The following is a 21,110-nucleotide window of genomic DNA, read 5'->3' as shown; positions in this document are numbered from 1 at the left end:
AGCAATCGGAACGAATACATTTAGTTACCACATGACAGGTATACATAACATTATCACTGGCTTCACTAATATCAAAAATCAACTTTAGTAAAAGGTTGTATACCAATATGCACTAAGATAACAATTATTTGACAGAGAGTCATAGCAAAATTAATCAAAACAGAATTAAAAACAACAGAACAATCATATCATTGTATAAGGTATATGGTTTAACCTGTATAGAAGACTACTTAAGGGCAGTAAGAAAAGTGTTTTTTAATAAGCAGGTGGTCTTTGGAAATAGGTTTCCTTTTGTACATGCTTTAATCAGATTAGATTTTTTCATTATCATTATTATTATCATATTTATTATTTCTATTAGTATTATCATCATTATTATTATTATTATTAGTAGTAGTAGTAGTAGTATTTTATTATTATTATCATCATTATTATCATTATCATTATTATCCTCATTATCATGATCATTACTATTTGCTCATTTATTCACTTACTCATTGCTCACTTCTGGTCAAATCAGATCAAATAAAGAGCAAAATTGTGCATGGAAATTAAAGAGAAGCATACAATGCAAGTGGATAGAAAAATTATGGATTATATGAAGAAAATAAGAAACAATAACAATAAGACATATTCACAAATCACATGATTTGTTTTCACTCTGTTCTTAAACTGGTTATAACAGTGACTAAAGAAAAAGATGATATACTAAAAATATTTTTGAAACATTTTAAAAATCACAATTGAAATATCTATTTCAATTCAATGAAATGAAAAATATAAATGAAAAACTGACATTCTCATTAATAGGAACTTGCTTTAAGCTCAGGAAAAAAGTACAAAAAAATATTATGTTTACAGTATATGACATTCATGTGAAACATCATACAATGCTCTCATTTATTACAGGAAATGAAGTATGAGCCTCTGACCAGCAACGTGTAGTATTATCAACATACAAATATAAAAAAAAAAATTGTAGTATTATCTAAAGCACACTTTACAGTGATACCATATCTGTTTATCTATATTCTAACTAAACAATACATTTACATATGATTACCAACATGTATATTATGGAATGTCTCGCATAGTTTCACAACATTTAATTTCATAACTACATTTTTCATGAAGCACAACAATAATCTTATCAATCTTTGAAATCAAAGCATCTTGACATTCGCTTTCAACTTTGTAGGTTGCTGACTTATGAATTAATATAGCAGGGGGGGGGGGGCTATTTCACATTTGGAACATGGCAAGTCAACATTTTTAATTTCAATCAGATTAAGTGAAGTTGATACAATTACACATAATTTGCATTTCAATGCAAACATACATTTCAATGCAAACATACATTTCAAGGCCAAAGTATGATTTGCCTGAATTTGAATGAAGAATACCCGTTACTTGCATACATTGTGCATGCCAGGATCCCATGATTGGGGTAAGCTGAAAGTGCTTAGAGACAATGTTCCAATGTATTGAGCGCCATATAAAAGCAAATTATAATTTTTGAGTTAGTAATTTATCCATGGCGCATACCATTGATACCTATTAGAATATTACCAATATAAACGATTGACATTGTTTTGATATATCATTAACATAATAAAGAAATCATATTTCAGATAAATTTTTGTATTAAAAAAAGTTTTGTTCTAACTATAAAAGATGTGATTAAATTTCTGAAAATCAGTTAAGAAAACAACTAAACTAAAAAATACATATCAGATAGAAAAAGAAATCTTCTTCCTATAACCTATAACTATGGACTTACACATATAAAGATATAATACAAATATCATATTTACTGTTGTTTTCAAATAGTCACTTCTTGATACTTTTTTTTAAATTGTCATGTGACCTGAATAAAAAGTGATTAAGGTGAATATTAATAGTCTAACATTGCAAGGCCTCTATCTAAATATAGAGTGGTACATGTAGTTGTGACTTTTTTTTTTTTTAAGCAAGACACCAGAGGACCAAATGTCATCTCCAAGAGGCCTGGTAATGAGGATAAATGCCTTAACAAAGGGAATCAAACCGTGGTCACCCGAATCCACCCCCCCCCCTAATGAATTAGCAAACAGTATCAGAGTTCACTGGTATGTGGACAAACTTTGCATATGCACATCAGGTGCCCATCAGTTCATTCCGGCCCAGTCTTATAAAGAGTTGCAAATGATCCGATCATCCACAACTACGGAAAACCAGCAACACTGTACATGCATCATTGTTTTGACAAGCCAGTGTGCTTCCTCTTTGTTTACAAAAGAACGTTATAAAATTTCCTGGATGAAAAATGAGATTGATCAAGTCAATTACAACTCTCTGTAAGACGGAACCACGGTACCAAGTTAACAAAAATGATGTCTGTAGCTACACTGCACAGAATGAAATATGCACAGCAATTCAGCTACTATTAGTTACATTGTGGTGAGGACCGTTTTCTCATTTTCTGGGGGAAAGTACATGTAATTATTTAATGACTAAAGATGCTGGTTTGGGGATCAAGAGGGCTTTCTGTATAGACACCTTGCTATTTGGCGTGACCATGATGATGTCAATGATGGAATAGTCCATTAATCCTCCATTGATGCTTCACGGCATAGCAAAATTTCTTCATGGGCATTTTGTTCTCAATATCATCACTAGAATATCTTTGGTCACATGATGCTAATTGGACCAATCACTACACAGGAATTAAATGTAAAATATTACATTACAGACAATAGTATTGAATGCTTAATATTGTGGCAAAGCATCAGGATATTTTTCAGATATACTTGTGTTTTTGGCAGTGTTTAAGTACTCTGTTCAATAGTCAAGCTGCTTTCGATTCAATTTCAGTGTGCTATAAACATTTTCTTCACACAAGGCAATATTTATCAAAGTTCGGATTATCCAGTACATTGGTAAACCCAAGAAAGTATGATTATGGTAACTTTGCTTTCAAATACCATAGCAACAGGTCACAGCAACCAATCAAAATCAAGGTTTCTATATTAGTAATTGTAATGGCTAAATAATGGTAGCCATACATTTTATGTAAAACAAAATAGTCAGTGACTTACACTGACAACTATGCTCTAACCCAGATGTTAGGACTTACGAATTTGCTAGCTTAAAACAAAAGTCAGTAAAAATCACTGAATATTTGTTTATGAAATGTCCCCCTGTTCAAGCCCCTGATAGTTCCAGTATGTATTTGGTTTGAAACCAACCAGCACATTTACTCAGGTTCATAGAAATGTACACCTACATTACCATTTAAAACAAGTGGAACGCCTCTGGCAGTCTCGCCTGCATTACGTTATTCAATATAACAGCAGTGCTGACTTTAAAATAATTATTCACAAAAACACCATTCATATGATAATTAATTACTGTGTTTATTGACCCTTTATGACCTTGGTTATGCAACCCAAAACTCATGCAAGATATTCAATGAAACTTGATTGCTCTTACGTCTTAAGTTTCATAAACTAGATTCATAAACTTTCAAAGTTATTATGGCAATTCAACAAATACCCCCAATAAAGCCTAAGTTCGTTGACACTAAATGACCTTTCACCTTGGTCATGTGACCTAAAACTCGCACAGAATGTTCAGTGATACTTGATTGCTCTTATGTCAAAGTTTCATGAACTAGATCCATAAACTTTTAAAGTTATGATGACATTTCAAAAAATTATCCTCGGCTAAGATTTCAATGTTGATTCCCCCAATATGGTCCAAGTTCATTGACCCTAAATGGCCTTTGACCTTGGTCATGTGACTTGAAACACAGGCAGGATGTTCAGTAATAGTTGATTACCAGTACTCTTATGCCCAAGTTTTAATAACTAGGTCCATTTACTTTCTAAGTTATGAAAGCATTTCGAAAAAACTTAACCTTGGTTAAGATTTCATGTTGACGATGCTGCCGCCGTCGGAGAAGCAGCGCCTATACATGTATAGTCTCACTCTGCTATGCAGGCGAGACAAAAAGCTTACAGATAGAATGCAGAAATATATATGTGGAGACTATAACACATTCAGTATGTTAATGTACTCATTAACTGATTATATGTATTTTGGTAAGGTGCCTCACAAGAAAGAATTGTACCAGGCAAGAGAACTGATTGCATTTAGTTAATTGCACCAGTCCGTTGCCAGATCCCACTGTTGGCTGATATTCTGACAACAAAACCAAGGTTTATATCCATCAATTACATAAGAATTAGTGTCTCCACTTTTATGGAATGCTATATTTCATTTTATATGGTTTTCAAGACCACTTTGCCTTGTTAAACCGGCCAGCCACCCTTGACCGAAAGTATGATGGCATGCATGTTGGGCGCGCTGCTAAGTATACCCGGTGCATAGAACACTGATGATTTTTCCTACGCTACGGTTTTGAATTTTCACACAACATGTGGCCTTATTGTGATCTTTCTCATAGCAACAAGCACACTATAGTACATGAAGTGGTTTTTGAAACCAGAAAAGGAGTATGGTGATGAGAACGCGTGCCAAGTGATCTCTAAACTGGTTTTGCGAAGCGATTTAAGTGAAACCAGTTCAAGAAAGTAGATGAGAACGGGGTATGATGTGTACTTGATGGATAAGATGGTAACCGATACTCCATAAAGTTGTAAGGTTTTATTCAACAAAGGTTAAACAAAACCACTGATCTGAGAATACCACCCATTAGCTTCCAAAAGCTCTGATGACTTCCAACGTTGATGCCTCAAGCAACCATCCTTGATGTACAGAGTCAGAAATTAATCTTGTCTATAAAACCTGGTGTACTCCATCATACCCAAAACTCCATTGCACTGTTCAAGACGGCCAGGGCTGCTGCTCCGATACCGGCGGAGATAGCCCAAACTGCTACCTTGACCACACGGTTACTCTGTCTCGATTCTCCCTGGGTTCGACCACCGGCCTGGCCTTGGAGACGGCGAAGGATGGTGTCGGGACGCTGACCCGTCAGGCTTCTATTCAGTTCTTTGTGTTTAGTGATGCTTGAGCTGAAAAACAAAACATTTATCAAAACAACCTGTAAAAATTTATGTTGACAATGTTGCACACACACAATTGACCCCCAAATGACCTGCTTGGTCATTATTGGTTATTACAGAAATTCTTGTCGTTGGGCTTATGGTTGAAGCTAGGCTTATGACTGGATTTATGCTTTGAGTAAGGTACACGAATGGGAGGATTAAGTTCGGCTTATGACTGGTTTGAGTAGTATTGGCCTTGTTCAGGTGATATCTGTCAAGATTAGTGATTAGAGTTAGGCTTACAATTGGTGTAATTAATGAGGCTCATGACAGGTAAGGTTTAAAGGGGAGTGAAATGGCCAACATTATGTGTAGTCATTGAATGTGTGTCATAAATATCTAGTCTCAATTATGCCTTTGAGATAACTGAATAATATAAAAAATAAATTAGCCCATCGTAAGGAAACTAAACTATTTTGAGGGAGAAGTATTTGTTTGCTACTTGGCAACAAAATTATTATAGTAATATATTCATTATGGTATGGTAACATAATTATGGTATTGGGTAGTGAAATAGTGTGTTATCATTCAAGTGGGTTTATATTACAAGACTACACTGCTAAGAATGTTGCATTATGGGTGAACAACCTGGCCCGATTTGAGTACTTGACGTAGTGCTCTAAAAGACTGCTGGTTCATAGTAGCTTTATGAATTGTGTTGGACCATTTTATATTGTACAACGTCCTATTAGCTTGTTGTATGCCAGCAAATGGGAGGCTCAATGTCAAAAATTTGTACCATTGCACACACGACGTACCATCCATAATGTACCTTTGCACGTCTTTAGGAGTTGACGTCGCAAAACGACTTAATTCATTGCGCTCAGTAAAAATGAAGGCGCAATATGTACGCGTATGATAGCCTGCTGGCTAAATGCGCAATGCTGCCCAAGGTCATGTGCAGTTGTGGGATTTTGCTTTTCACTTTCAATATTTTTGCTCCCTTTTCATAGATAACTGCAGGGAAAAACTCTTGATTTTTTTCCTATTTTCGCTAGATTTCGAGGCGTTGTACTACACAAATAGCAAATATTCTCATTCGTGCGATGGTGCAACATTTGGTATTCGGTAAAAGAAAGAGACGCTCTCTTCAACTCGGCTAATGCCTCGTTGAATAGACAGAGCTGCCAAGTTGTATTTTGCATTTTCAGTATTCTTATCCCCCAAAATCAGTATTTTGACAAAAAAATCAGTATTTTTACTGTGTGAGATAAATATTTTGTATTTTTCCCCCCAAAAGTGTATTTCATAATAAAATGCTTGGTGTACTCACCCATCACGGCGCTCAAGCTGCATGCAAGCTAAAATGTGCACTGCTCTTGCAGATGAAAAAAAAAAAACATTGAAACTTGTGTATATCTCACCCTGGTTTTTACAAAATGATTGACAAAAAAAACAAGTTACCTGAAATTACATTGATCTAATAACCTTATTTGTGTACGTTTTATGAAATAGAGACATATAGAGATGATTTTTCTCAATAAATTTTGATTTAAAAAAAAAAAAAAAAAAAAAAAAAAACGTACTGCCGTATTTTGGTTGCAAAAACATACTAAATACTGAATAGAGCATCTTTCTTTCACCTCATGCGAAATCTCGCACCATCGCACTCATGCCTATTTGTATAGCAGCATACCTCTTATTGTACTGTATCTGTGCTTCTTTGGCCATGACATGAGGGGGATATTGCACAAAAAGATCACCGGCCTTGATGACAAGCTCCTCCATTGGTAGGTCATCTGGGATCTTAGAGAGGAGACTATGGACAAACGCCATGTCACATTCAACTGCTAACACATCCGCTTCACGCTCTAGCACAATCTGAGAACAAAAAAAGAGAAAAGACTGCAATTTTATAGCCATGTTGTAATTACAATAGTTAAGGGATAATGGCTGTGAAAATGTACACAACTTCATTGATTTATGATGTAAAGGCTATATCCTGCTTGTTTATATGGGTGAAAATGTGAACAATAAGGAGATTAGGAGTTTGCGGACAATGGATTCAAGCTTAGGTACATGCTATTGATAGTATTAGCCATGGGGTAGGTCAAGAATTGAAGTCAGCAAGCTGCAATGCTCAGGTATTTATGAGAAAGGGGTCATATTGAAGTTTAAGACCCTTTTCATCACTTTCAAAGCTTGATAGGGATCTAATACCGCTTTCAGTAACTCGCTGATCCAGACCAGTCTCGGGCTAAGTCGTTAGATTTTGAGTTTATGAATGGCGCGGGCTATTTTGACGCTGCTTTTATCAGCACCAGACCAGCGACAGGCTCGCATACCCGAGTTTCTTAATGGGTGATCATAAAATTAGTGCCGGCTATACTATAGTTACTGAACGCAATGGTGTGGAATATTTTAAACGCGCGGGCCTCGTGCAGACCAAAAAATCATGAGTTATTGAAAATGGTATTAGAGTTCAAGACCCTACATATCACTTTCAAAAGTTTCCAAAACCTCCTCCTCCTTCTTCCCCTCCCCCTCCCGTTGACCTGTAACCCCCTGTGTGTTGCATTATCGTAGCACCTCGCATTGAACCCTTGTATGTGGTATAATACTCTGTTACTTATAGGGGCTTTTATCTAAACATTTTGAAAGGAAATAATGTCGTAAACTTGTAAAGTGTTTTATGAGCTTTTTGCCATGTATAAATTTATCTGCACGTAGGCAGACTGGCGCGAAATAGTGAGCGCTGATTGGCTATTTAAGGCCAAACGGTAAGTTTGTGCGCACGCTTGCTCTATTCTGATTGTTTTTCCCGTCAGATTTGGGGCAAGACTAATTTACCATTAGGCCTTAAATAGCCTATCAACGCTCGCTATTTTGCACCAGTCTGCCTACGCGCCCTTTGTAAAATTCTTTTGTTGTGTTCGCTTCCATTCATTTGTGCATCATACTCTGAAGAGTGCACAATGACAATTTTTTTTTTACTCTTTGCACGCTGAATTAAATTTGGGGGTTTAATAATGACAATTGTTTCCATGTTATTCTCTTTAATTCAAGATGTCCATATTGCGCAATTGATATAATTATCATTTAGATGCTATCCAAGAACTATTGCCTTTTATTAGCTTCTCTAATTTGAAGTTACGAGAGAAAACTAATTATTACAATTGTTTCATATAATTGTACGAACGTGCAAGATTGCAACATCAGCGCGCAAAGGGTTAATTGTAAAGAAGGTACAATAACTCTCCCACTAAGTGGATTTGAAATTGAATGTATCCAAAACAAAACTCCAAAAACTACAAAGCTATTGGATAAAGGGACATCAATAGGGAAGTATGTGGATGTGTAAAAATGCAGACGAAACACGTCTACAGATGTGTATTGATGCGAAAAACACACAAAGAATTAATCAAAGAGAGTAGTTCTACTTACTGCAGCAGCAAGATAGACTGGCATGAGAGGATGACAGGCTAGGAAGAAGTCATAGAGTCTGAGAATACTGCGGAAGTCATTCAGCACATGACCATACCATGTTATTAACCAGGCTAGAGCAAACACTGTTCCTACTTCAGATCTAATCATAAATGGATAGAGATTAGACAAAAGGAAAGCTTGCTGATGTGATATGTAAGAACACCGTTCCACCTTAGTAATGCTAATAGTTTTTATCCCTACTGATCACAAAATATATCACTATATTTTCGAAGGCAAAACTACTCGGAACTATTTGAAGCTATCGCTGAGTCTCAGGCACATGGAAGAGAGTATTGTCTGTAGCAGGAAACCCTCTTTATGTACAGGCAAACTCACTGATAGATTCCATTGAGTGCGGTGGCTGAACAAATTTGATCCAGAACGGGTTGCAGACTAACTGGGACTAGATTACCGAAATTTATTGTTCAAACTTAAAGAAGGGAAATTTGTTAAGGTGGTTCTTTTGAAAGTATAGTAGGGATTATTCATCATTGGTTGGACAGGCAATGAAACTATTTTTCAATTCTTTGTTGGGATGAACTTTCCCTTTAAAGGTTATGAAGAGTTATCACTCACCTTTCCATGAAGTCATGTAATTTGGGATTTGCTTTGCTTAAAATTGGCAAGAGGTAGTTTAGCATGTGCTTGGTGCGATCCATGGTACGATCCATGAAATCCCTGAGTGTAATATGACAAAATAGGTAAATAAATAGGATTTTGTTATTTATAATATTATAAGAGACCTGCCACCCCCAAACCGACAATAAGTTGCCAAGAAAGAATGAATTTTAGATTTTTATTGAGCTTGAAATAGCACATCCTAAGTTTTAAAATGATATAAAACTTGTCAGAATTGATCAATAACCCACTCAAGCACTTAATCCAATGTAGACGAAATTCATCAATGGGAGCTTCAAAAAATGAGAAAACATGGTATGAAGCTTGGGGTTCACTCATGTGCACACTGTGCAATCTCGGTGTGTTAAAAAAACTTCCAAGCAGTTTGCAAAAAATTGGTGTCAAAGAAATTCTAGTATCTTGTGTTTCATTCAACTTTACAACTTCAAATTTTGACAGTATGAAGAAAAACAAATATGCTTTGGGATAGCTAATTTTCTAGCTTTTACTTTGAAGAGCAAATCATTATTTTGGCAATCTACAGAGAACCTTCGCTGGCAATTCATTCTTGGTTTTGGGGTGGCTGCTAATTCGCATTGTCATGTCATATAAAATGGAATGTACCTGTCTATAGTTCAGAGTGAAAACATAATAAATCACTCATACATTCAGCATTCAAATAAACATTAATTCAGTTCTATTATCGACAATCATTTCAATTCATGTTTCAATAAAGCTTTACAGAAAGAAAAAAGATTACCAAGGAAAATTTATTAAAATGGGAGAGCAAATGAAAAGACCAGTACCCCACTATGCCCATATATGGCATGAGATTGGTGATGATGAATGATATATATTTAAAAAGAATAAACCCATTTGTAGTGAACTCATGATAAACTTTTCTTAAATGATGTTTTTCATTTTTCATTAGGATTAGCACTAACATTTTCAAATTAAGTTGCATGAGTTTCCTGACACAGCATCCTAGTGTTCAATTTCAAAGAAAAAAGGCATAAACCAGTTGACTAGAATAGTACATCAGTGATCAACATCAAATATTTGTTGTATTGTTCCTTTTTGGCACCTTGACTATTATTTTGGCTAATGGCAACTATCAATGATTATCAACACTTTGTTATTCTTCACTCTTCAATCATAGCTTTACAAAACACTCATTTAATAGTGAATTTGAAAATCATCTCGATGGTTTATCTTGAATGACCTTGAACAATTTCAGGACCAATACATTCCCACCAAAATATATATGGTGTACAATGAAACTGCTACATTATTTCTTTCTTCACCATGGAGAACTTCAGAGGTCACAAATTAAAATAAAAAGAAATTTACAAATGAGTCTAGCTAAATATTACAAAAGAAGAACATCAAATAAGTTGAATTTAGACCTATTGAGAAATGACATAAAAAAAGACTGGATGTTTTCGCATACCACTGACTAAATTCACTGTCAAGGAGTAAAAGCACTGTCAAAAAATCATAATTTTGTTATGAAATGAGAAGAAAGTGATAATACGAGTATAGAATTCAATTCAATAAATTTCTCCAGAACACATTCACCTTTTCATTGAAATTAAATAAGAAAGAGAAAATTAGCATTCTCAAAAAATATAAAGTAAATTTCTTGTTTAGTGTGGAGTTATAACTGTGTCCAATCGCGATCTATTTACCTTATTGTAGTTTCTCCTGAATACTAGCAATCACAAACGGAATGTGTTTTTTTTCTAAAAGGAAAAAATATACAGTAAAACGAAACCATTCCCAGTAGTACCATGTACAGTATGTGGTGTTATTCCTGAATAAAAGCTGTTTAACTTGAGCTAATCATTACATTCTCTAAATTGGCAAGGCAATGAAAAAAAAAATCAATGTTTTAAAAATGCAAATTGGAAATTTTTTAGTAGAGTTATTCTTTTATCATTGATTTCGACTCATGTCCTATATTTTGTCAAAGTATAAAATGGATAGAAAATTATTAACTGTTGCCAATTTGAGGAGGAAAATAAGATTAATATTTATCTGATGAAAGCTTTGTAGCTCTATGAGAATATCGCACTATGATTGTTTCTTCTTACCTAAGATGATGCGTTGATAACTTGTCTATGAGAGAAAAACACATATCTTTGCCTACGACCAGGAGGAATGTTACCACTATGTCATGATACCCCTGTCAAGAAATATGGAGAAAGAGGGAAGGAAAGTAAAGGTGTTCATTTATTACCAGAAGAATGACATAATACAAACTTAAAGAAAAAAATAATAATAACATTTAATAACATTTTAATAAAAGATACGCTTTTCAAGGTAATAAGATATATTTTATTCACCCCATCCTCCCATGACCTGATCAATCAGGTGTAGACATAGTGGCCCATATTCTGAAGGTTTAACTATTAACTTAGACCATGGTCTAACTCTGTGCTAAAATTATGGGAAGCCAAAAGTGTCAAAAATTTTATTAATTTGTATGTTTCTTATGTTTACTGTGCTCTTTCCTGATTCATTGATGGTGAAGACAATTATCTTTTTATACTTCCTACACAATTATGAATGATTTGAGAGCCAAATGAGGTGAAATATCATATCTCTACTACAATTGGCGATCCATACTTAAACCAAAACTTTAAACCTGAGTTTAAGTTAAACCCGACTTCAGAATACGGGCCAGTTAGTTAACAATTGAATTTACACTGTCCTAAATGCCTTTGTAATCTTATGTAAATGCATTCTTCAAATTTAAATGATACCCAAAGTGTACAGATACCAATGACTCTGTTAATAATTCTTAGTCTGAAGATGCGACTTGATTAACTTGAAACATGTTCCATTTATCAAAATGTTATACATATTACGTATATTCTATTAATTATTTCTGTGTTCACTTATTCTTGCCATGACATAAAATCACTTACTTTTATTTAAACAAATGACAAGCACATACCTGGGCCGAAAGTCAAGTCAAAACTTGGATTAAGCACAAAAAAAAGTAAACTTGGCCAAGAAATGAAAGGTCAAGTACCCCCTAGGAAAAATGTTTTCAATCAATACAGAAAAATCAAAGAAGCCTAATGCTGAAAATTTCATTAAAAAATTTTCATTTTAAAAATAACTTAGATCAAGTCTCCTGAAGTGATTTAAATATATTAAGGCAGAATACTAAAGCCAAATTCATGTGTTAAAATTGAAAACGGAAACCTCTCTATTTCTCCAAAAGTCTGTCTTCATTGATTAGTGTACAGTCACTATAGAGGTCTTATTTAAAGGGTACAAGGACCAGTAGCCTTCATACCCCCATCTCAAGTTCTCTACTTCTCATAAATGGCCAGATTCATTACCCATAATGCTACATTCTGAGCAGAGTAGTCTTGTAATAGAGGTCCACTTGAACACACAAATTGACTACTCTTTACTGCAATAATTACAGTGGTACCCGAAAGTTGGTGAACCCCACTAGAAAATGAACATATTTTAAGTGTTCAAAGTTCTGTCATGTTTTTGACATTTAATTGTGAAGTCAGGTGATAAAATATTACATTCAATAACGATTGTTTGCATGGGCTTGCTGAACGTTGTTGTCTACAATCAACACTTGGCATGAAGGAGTGCATTTTGTGATGGGGTTAACTAACTTTTTAGTGCAACTGTATGTTACTAAGCAGCAAAATAGGTAGCTTTCCTCAGAAATACATTTTAGCTCCTCAACACAAATGGAATACAGCTGAATTTATCCCATGTATTAAAAATCATTATATTTTCAGACTAGTTATTTATAACTCAGTCAATGAAAGATGACACACAGTTGGTCAGTTAACTCTCCCTTTAAATACAAGATCCTGGATATTGAAAAATCTTCCTCAAGAGATTTTGTGACAGGAACTCAGTTGAGAATTCTAAACCATTGAAAAAGACTACAGATCGGTGCATCAACGAAATTGGTCTTGTTTTTGCCTGTTTATTTGTTAGATTATGTTTATTATTTATTATTCCATTTTTTTACAGATGTACCTTGATCATCAGAGTAATGGCCTAACAAGTATCCATATCGTTTTAAAATTAGAATTCAAAATGCATTTCACATATTGTCCCAAATGTTCTGAGGATTTTGATAAATGGCTTTCAGAATGTGACAAATGAAGAGATTTACCTGGTAATAGTGTAGTTGATCATTGTTGATAAGTACTCTAACTATAACATCTACTAACTGGTCCTGTAATACCTCACGCTGCTCATCCCGCATCCCTAAAAATACATGGAACAGCAAAAAAAAAAAAAAAATAGGATAAGAATAACAAACTTCAAAACAAGTGTCAAACATAGAGGTTCATATGTCATTGACCAGCTAAAATACCCCCAATAAGTCAGCAGATTTTTTTTCAGTTGACTATAAATTGAATGAAAATAAGCAAAGGAGATGAAATGCTTTAAGATGATCTATAACTTGTCAAAATAAACTATCTACCTAACTAAAATCACTCCCTGATTTAATGCATAAGAATATTATCGATAAATTTCTGAAAAAGAACATACTATTCACTATTTGTTGAAATTCTAGGAAGTACAGATAATGGGTCTTCAGGAAAAATATAGAGCTCCAAAATGACTCATTCATACTTGCAAACACTTTACCTAGTGTAATACCTCAGTCACATTTGCTCTACGGCGGCCGTACGGCAAGTCCAAAACAGCCGTTTTAACATTTTTTGCACCAGCTACATATAGGTGGTTAAAAAAAAAAGAATAAAATGGCTGTTTTGACCCGACGTACGGTCGCCATAGTGCAAATGTGACCGAGGTGTAAGTGGATAATCTATGTATGGAAAATTATGAAAATTTGGTCATCAACAAGTTTAAGCCCCTTATAAGCTTTGGAAAAGGGGGTTAACATATAAAAAAAGACAAAAATACACAGATATTTCATTTTGGTTGGGTAACCAGTCTAAAAAAATTTGGTTTTTAAATCTGTAAATTCATCTATCAAAACACATTTTCATTTTATCCATTTTATTTGTCACATCATATCCGCTTTAGGGCACATACATTCATATGATCCAGTAATGAATGGGGAAAGTGACATACACTTTCTGAGGATTCAGCAAAACTAGAGATAGAAAACCCCCTACCTGGAGGAAACCTCTTGAGGGATCGGTTGACATCTAATACTACCTGATTGTAGTCTCTATGTTCCTCAATTGGCATTTCTAGATTTAAAGCAGATTGTCAGATACAAAAGACAAGATGAAGTATTAACAGGAAGAGATATTTGAAAGTGGACAAAAAGACCACTAAATTACTGTTCTAAGACAACTATACCAGGGGTGTTTCACAAAGATTAAAGTATGACTTAGGTCGCACTTAAATGCCGATGCGTACATGATATGCAACACACAATCTTATTGATCAATACACAGTAGTACGCGTCCTCTTGGCATGATGTGACCAATGCGGTCATGCCTTTTATATTGCAGGCAACTAGACATTTAAGTGTGACTCTGAGTAATATTTAAATCTTTGTGAAACATCCCCAGGTGCTTGCTTCATAAAGCTGTTGGTAAAGTTACCCATAACTGGAAAATGTTCTTAGTTAAGTCAGCTATATAGGGATATATCTGTAGAACAAGAAAGCGTCACCAGTCGAGCATAAATAGTCATGAATTTGTAAATTAGGGGCAGCTTTATGAAACACCCACCAGGGCAATGTAACATAAAGCTTAGCAATTGATAGTAGAACTGATTTATACAATTGATTGTATGATTATTGGTGCATGATCAATCGTACTAATCAACCTACGATCAATCATTGATTTTTATGTTTTGTGCCCAGAAGCCGAACCCCTATCCCCTCTAGTGACTTGCATTTTGGGTAAGGGGATCTCTGGGGAGACACATGCCCTGGAGACGTCTCTTCCAGGTGAGACGTGCTCTGCAGGAATGTCCCTGAGGGAATCTTATCCAGGGAAGTTTTCCTACCAAAGTAACAACTGACTACCCCGTAACACTAAAATACACATAAACCTTAGGAAGATAAATACAAGATTTTGGATGCATCTATTGATTGAATGGGCTTCGCCGATCTATAATTCGTTGGAAAAAAATATGATTTTCAAAAGTCTTGATAAGGATGAAAGTAATTGGGTGATACAAAATTCAGTGTTGGTGAATGGGCTGAAGGATGTTTAATAAAGCTTTTCGGAACATTATGCTGCTCATTCACAACTTAATGCCTGACCTTTATGCACAACTGTATGCAAGACTTTATGAAGGGCAAGAACATTTTCATAGGTGGTACTTGCTAAGTCATTTACAAAGTCATAGGAATATATCATTGATAAAAGAAAGGGTCACCACTCACCAGTCACGCATTAAGTCATTTGTATCTTACAAATAGCTTTATAAAACACACACCTTGTGTTCAGAGCACATATCAAGGTACCGTATCTTTCTCCAACAATGAGTACAGGTTTACAAGAATATCAAGCACAATGGTGATAGCTGAAAACATCATGATGTCATTACCAGCACCACCAGTCCATTTAAAGTTCGGTGCTATACCTAGTATTGCAACCTGCTTTACACTAACTTTAGCCGTTGAAACCGAATAAAATGTCAAGAATTTTATGCAGAGAAGGGGAGGTAATAAAAAAAAGGATGACATTGAGAACTTACTAAGCTTTGGGGGTGGATCAAAGACATTGACATTGAGTAATTTGGGCCAAGCTTTCCTTCTGATCTCATCTGTAAGTAGGCCACCCCGAGAGATGGCCAGTTTGCGTAGACCAGCGACATCGACCGGGTCTGAGTTCAGGGCAGCATAAATAGCAGCAAGTTTAACCTTTTTGGCTGAGTCGGGTCCTGGAAAAATATATCAAAGTGAGAGGTACATTTGTAATTAAGCCTCAGAGCAAATCCATGTGAAACATAAATTTTTAGTTGAATCGTACGCATGGTATACAAACATCACAGCAGGATTAGAAGCGGTAATAGCAGAAGTACGGAAGAAAAAGTAGTAGTAGTAGAGGTTGTGGTGGTAGTAGCAGTAGAAGTAGTAAAAGTAGTAGTAATAGTAATAAACTGGGTTGCAAAACTGATCAAAATTTACAAGGGCACTGCACAAATTCCACTCAGTCAAAATGAACAATATTTTACACAAGCTACCTTCAATAATCTTTACCGAGCACATGTAAATAATTAAGAGATTGGTTCAATCACAGAGAGGCTACAGCCCCTCACATCAACTGGTTTCAGAATCCAAACTCACAAAAAGGCAAAAGAAAGACCAACGAAAAATCAAATTATTGAAAGGATAATACAATTAAACTTAACAGTAAGTGAATGAATATTAATAGGAAGTTAATCTCAAGATAGAATTAAGGCTCTAATTTTGTTGAAGAAATTCTGGCTAAATTTTTAATATGTTACCAGCTTTTTGCAACCTTAATTTACATATCGAGGTGAATATCACATGTACTTGACTTCATGTACAAAAAAAAATTGCAAACAGCTATGGCTATGCTGTTGGGGAATTGGGTATTGCTTGCCAAATGTGTCAATAAATTTGAGTGTTGTTAAAATAGTGTCTTTTATAATATGCCAAAAATAACAGTTTATACAGAATTCATCTATTGGAAAATACAAGGAGTGAGCGAACCTTGTGGTGATTTAGCAACAGTAGGTGAAGAAGCGGAAGTGTCATTGAGGTCAGTGTTAGTGGGTGTCTTCTTGCTGTTTGGTGTTCGCTGGCGGCGTTTTGTGCTCATTCAGTCTGATGTTCTTGACAAAACATGAAGAAAACCCAATGTGAATGAACCCGCAATGGATGTCAAGAACTGTGGATGATTTTCACTCCCAAAGAGAATCTGATAGTGCTGATGGTAGCTGTTTATTCTTCAAGAGTTAAAGGAAAATCCTGTTGGGGCAAAATGTGAAGACAATGGTGACAATTTAATTTTATTATTAATTAATTATTATTAATTTTATTTAATTTTCATTTTATTTTTATTAAATTCATTTTGTATTGATGTATTGGTTTACTTGCATTTTAGGTTACTACATGGTATATTGGTAACAATGTGCTTTGGGTTGCTAAATTGCTTGAATGCTTTCTTGGAATAGTGTTAAAATATCAAGAATAATTGTTAACTTTTATACTATCCAGACTCCAGAGTCAGTTATAAATTTCCATGAATGTGTGCTTAACTAGATTAGGATATTTTCAGTGTAGCAAGTTTGTTATGTTTTACACTTTGGGTATAGACCTATATGTGTTTTAGTTTAGTTTGTTTGTTGCTTAGGACTTCATATTTTATACTGAAAAAGAAGGAATAAAGTGGTTGTGCCATGGCATGGTGTTGTATTCCAACCACTTAAGCTTACAAGCTACATGTATATTATACAGGCTTCTTGCTATTGCTAATTGGGGTTGATTCTCCCCTTTCAACCAGATTTCAACAAATTCCTTAACCACTGTGACTGGTTGTCCATCTTTATAGTATTGCCTTAACAATGGCGATTTGTCAACAAACAGTATAGAAAAGAGTGAATTAATGAAAGACTCTACAACGAGAAGATCGGACACTGTCTTAGCCGACTTTGCGTAACACAACAACATCGGTTTGCAAGTAAAAATAGTTTAAGTGCCCAGTCTTTCCCTTGTAGTTTCTTCGATATAAGAAATTTTGCACCCTCTATTGGCCAAAATGTCTGCCTCCTAATTAAAGGGGAATCCAACCCAAATAAAAACTTGTTTCTAGAGGAAAAAGACAAATAAGAGAAGTTGATAGGTGAAAGTTTGAACAATATAGGACAAACAATAAGAAACTTATGAATTTTTGAAAGTTGGAAAAATTGGTAATCACTATGTATGTACACATGGAGACTTCAAATTGGCTGCATATGTGATGTCACAGTGATGTAAGGCAAGGACTACTCTTCCATGTACTCCAATACATAAAATAGCTAAAATGTCATTTTATTCAAAAGTTTTACTTCAAATTATATTTTTCTTTCATGAGGACATAAAACAATATACTACCTGGGTTATATTTAGATTACTGCCCAAAGGGAATAGGAGAAAACCACAAATCTTTAATCTGCTTCATTTGGTGAATTTCTTATAACTTATAATCCATTAAATAAGATATTATTAGTTAATCTATAGTTATATCCTGCTAATGCAGTTTTGCACCGGCCGATCTGGCGGGGTTAGAAAACTATTTTTCACCTAATTTTTGTCTGAATTTTTGTAAAATATCTACCGGTATCTTATCAGTCATTAACCTGAATTTCAGCCACATCAAGCTTTAGCCCGAAACTTCAATCTCAATGTCGTCCTTGAATTCTCTCTCAGACTTCGCTCGATCAGCCATCGCCATAGTTTTGATATGGGCTGAAGTTAACGACCAAAAGGTCTGCCCATAGCAGCTTGCCCGTGTTCGCAAAATTTTGGTCGCTAATTTCAGTCAATATCAAAACTACGGCGATGGCAAAGCACCGCGATGTCCAACTGAGAATTCAAACTATGGCATCGGGATGGAAACGAAATACAGCCGTTCGGATGCCTAAAATTCAGGTCAAGGATCGATTAGTATATTGTAGATATTTGGCAAAAAAGGTAGGCACAGCCATAGGCACTAGTCGCATGCTCGCGGATGTGCACGTCGGTTCGCTTGTCAATGTATTGATGCCGCGATCGCAGCGTATCGCTAAAGTTAAATTCTATGGCAGGGCGGAAGAATACTCCATTTCTCCCTGTGATTGTACCCCTGTATAGTGTATACTGTGGCATCGTAAGGGGCTGGATTTTAGCTAGATTTTTAGACCAAATTTAGCTTCGAAATCCAATGTAATCAAAATAAGCTCAAATCTATCAGTGATTCAGAGAATCCGATAGCTCATTTTACATTTCGCCACATTTTTTCGCATTTTATGAATTTTGGGTTCGAATGGGTCCAAATTTATGGATCGTTTTCGAAACTTCAATTGATGAAGATTCGATATGTGGCCGTATTAGACCTGCGCAGCGCACAGGGCATCGCCCAATGCACACTGAAGCCATAGATATAGGCTTGCATGATGAAGTTAATGGATTTTCATGAATTTTTGCTGGCGCACGGCGATGTTTACGCACAAAATATGTATACTCCGCGCATGCACGCATCTGTGCAACGTACAGCTGAGCGAGGTACCATTTTTTAATGTACTTTTTGGCACACAAACATGATCTATTTTGCTACTTTTTCAGAAGTTATATGGAATTTCTGTAACTTTTAAGTAATTCTTATTATGTTTTAGGACTTGAGGATTATTTTTATGTATTTTTTATGACAAATTAAGAGCTTTCTAAATTTTGTTGTCCAACTTTAAAAAGGTGAAATTAGTTTCCGAACATCACAAGGTCCGCGTTGGCCGGTGTGAAACTGCATGTGCTGTGCCTGTGCTTTAACCAGGTTGAAAAGATGTCTCGTATTTCCCGGGATCGTCCCATATTTTGCTTTGTCCCGGCGTTCTGACAAACCCTTCCTGGGACACCTATTTGTCTTGTATTTCAGAATATTGAACAAAACATAATTAATACATCTTTCTTTCTTTGCTATCCTTCTTTCTTCATCCTTCTATCCTTGCCATTTTTTGTTCCATCTACCAGAATCTTTATTTCCAATGTTTCCTGATCCTTTCTCTCTCTCTGTTCATTATTCTTCCTTTCCTTATTTCTCTTACTTTCCGTTTTTTTTTTATTTCCTTTTTCAATTTCCTTCATTCTTTCTTTCCTTAAAAATTTCTTTGCCCCCTTCCTCTCCTTTTCGTTCTTTCTCTCCTTCCATTATTTTCTCCTTTTTTTCATACTTTCCTCACTCTTTCATTTTTTCCTCTTTTACCTTTCTTTCAAAGAATGAAGGAAACATTTTTCTTTCCTTCATTCTTTCTTTTTTTTCCTTCATTTCCTTTACTTCATTTTTTCAAAATTCTTGCCCATGCCATGCCTCTCAATTCATCTCTTTTCTTTCTCTCCTTCATTCGGTCGTTCACCCTCCCTTCCTTTTCTTTATAATTTTTACAAAACAGGAATAAAATTATTGCAAGTGCCGTGCCAGTGGTTATCCTGTGCACGGCGGCGGTAATGTACCCGTGGGTGTGCCTGTGGCTGTGCCACTTATATAGTTATACTTGCCTGACCGTAACGCCTACGCCTACGGTCCACACCACACACATTTTCACAGTTGGGACTGAGACAGTGACTGAGTGAGTGAGCGGTGAGAACGAAATAAAATCAAGATTCAGTCTTCTTAATTTCGTGCTAATATTAATCTTTCAATATCATAGTATTCTGGAAATCATTTATGAATTTTCTCAAATTCAAGCATCATAGACAAATCTTGATAAATCTGTTTCGAAATACGGGAGAAATATCTCAAAATACTTACAAAATCTTGTCCGTAAACTTGACGTAAGCGACCGACATATCCAGAGCACCGACCAATTACAGTGTCGCCGAAACGTCCAAACAGAAAAAAGGGGCCGGGATCAGAATGTTCAATGCATGTTCACTGATAAAAAGTTTATCTCACTTTGGCAACTTAAAGATGAAAAGGAAGGAAGAAAGGGAAAAAGTATGTTTCTAAGATAGAAAATTATAAAAGGCAGAGCAGTAAAAATTCGGACTAAATATGTCAATCCCAATGTTAAAAATTTAGTTGCAAGGACAAAATAGTTTGAGAAACTTTTGAATAACAGAAGTTGGGAAATTTTTAATTAAAACTTTGCACGACATTTGATTTTCTTAGCTATAAAAACATATATTGGCTTTTCCATGATATAAGTTGTCATGTGATCTTAATGTTTGTACTTCAAAACGTCCCTTAGAGGCTGTTCTCACTACGTTCCTAAAACTAGTTTCCAGTAAACTAAAGTTTAACGCGTAGTGAGAAGCGGTCTTGGAAGCGATCTTCCAAACCAGTTTGGAAAACCACCTCGCGAATCGGTTTCCAGTAAACTAGTTTTAGA

General features: G+C 35.3%; 1 protein-coding gene across 1 annotated transcript; it reads right to left on the bottom strand.

Annotated features, from left to right (window-relative positions):
• Positions 1-820: 820 nt before the first annotated feature.
• Positions 821-20,600, bottom strand: LOC129253905 (TBC1 domain family member 20-like). The gene is made up of 10 exons (XM_054892339.2): positions 20,531-20,600; positions 16,759-17,016; positions 15,777-15,962; positions 14,234-14,311; positions 13,258-13,352; positions 11,189-11,280; positions 9,054-9,155; positions 8,436-8,577; positions 6,688-6,872; positions 821-5,018 (listed from the first exon to the last, which is right to left on the bottom strand). The coding sequence occupies exons 2-10, from the start codon at positions 16,865-16,867 to the stop codon at positions 4,802-4,804; spliced, it is 1,206 nt and encodes a 401-aa protein (XP_054748314.2). The 5' UTR covers positions 16,868-17,016; positions 20,531-20,600; the 3' UTR covers positions 821-4,801.
• Positions 20,601-21,110: the final 510 nt, after the last annotated feature.

The sequence above is a fragment of the Lytechinus pictus genome, chromosome 2 (assembly GCF_037042905.1).
Source record: "Lytechinus pictus isolate F3 Inbred chromosome 2, Lp3.0, whole genome shotgun sequence".
NCBI classification, from domain to species: Eukaryota; Metazoa; Echinodermata; class Echinoidea; order Temnopleuroida; family Toxopneustidae; genus Lytechinus; species Lytechinus pictus.
The sequence above is the reverse complement of the archived record's forward strand: the minus strand, read 5'-3'. Positions and strand labels throughout refer to the sequence as shown.

Excerpts from the sequence above, each read along its gene's own strand:
- LOC129253905 (XM_054892339.2), bottom strand. The coding sequence starts at position 16,867 with ATGAGCACAAAACGCCGCCAGCGAACACCAAACAGCAAGAAGACACCC. Across the intron at positions 9,156-11,188 it reads TTATCAACGCATCATCTTAG|GGATTTCATGGATCGTACCA; the intron begins GTAAGAAGAAAC and ends TATTACACTCAG. Across the intron at positions 6,873-8,435 it reads CAGTCTATCTTGCTGCTGCA|ATTGTGCTAGAGCGTGAAGC; the intron begins GTAAGTAGAACT and ends TTTTGTTCTCAG.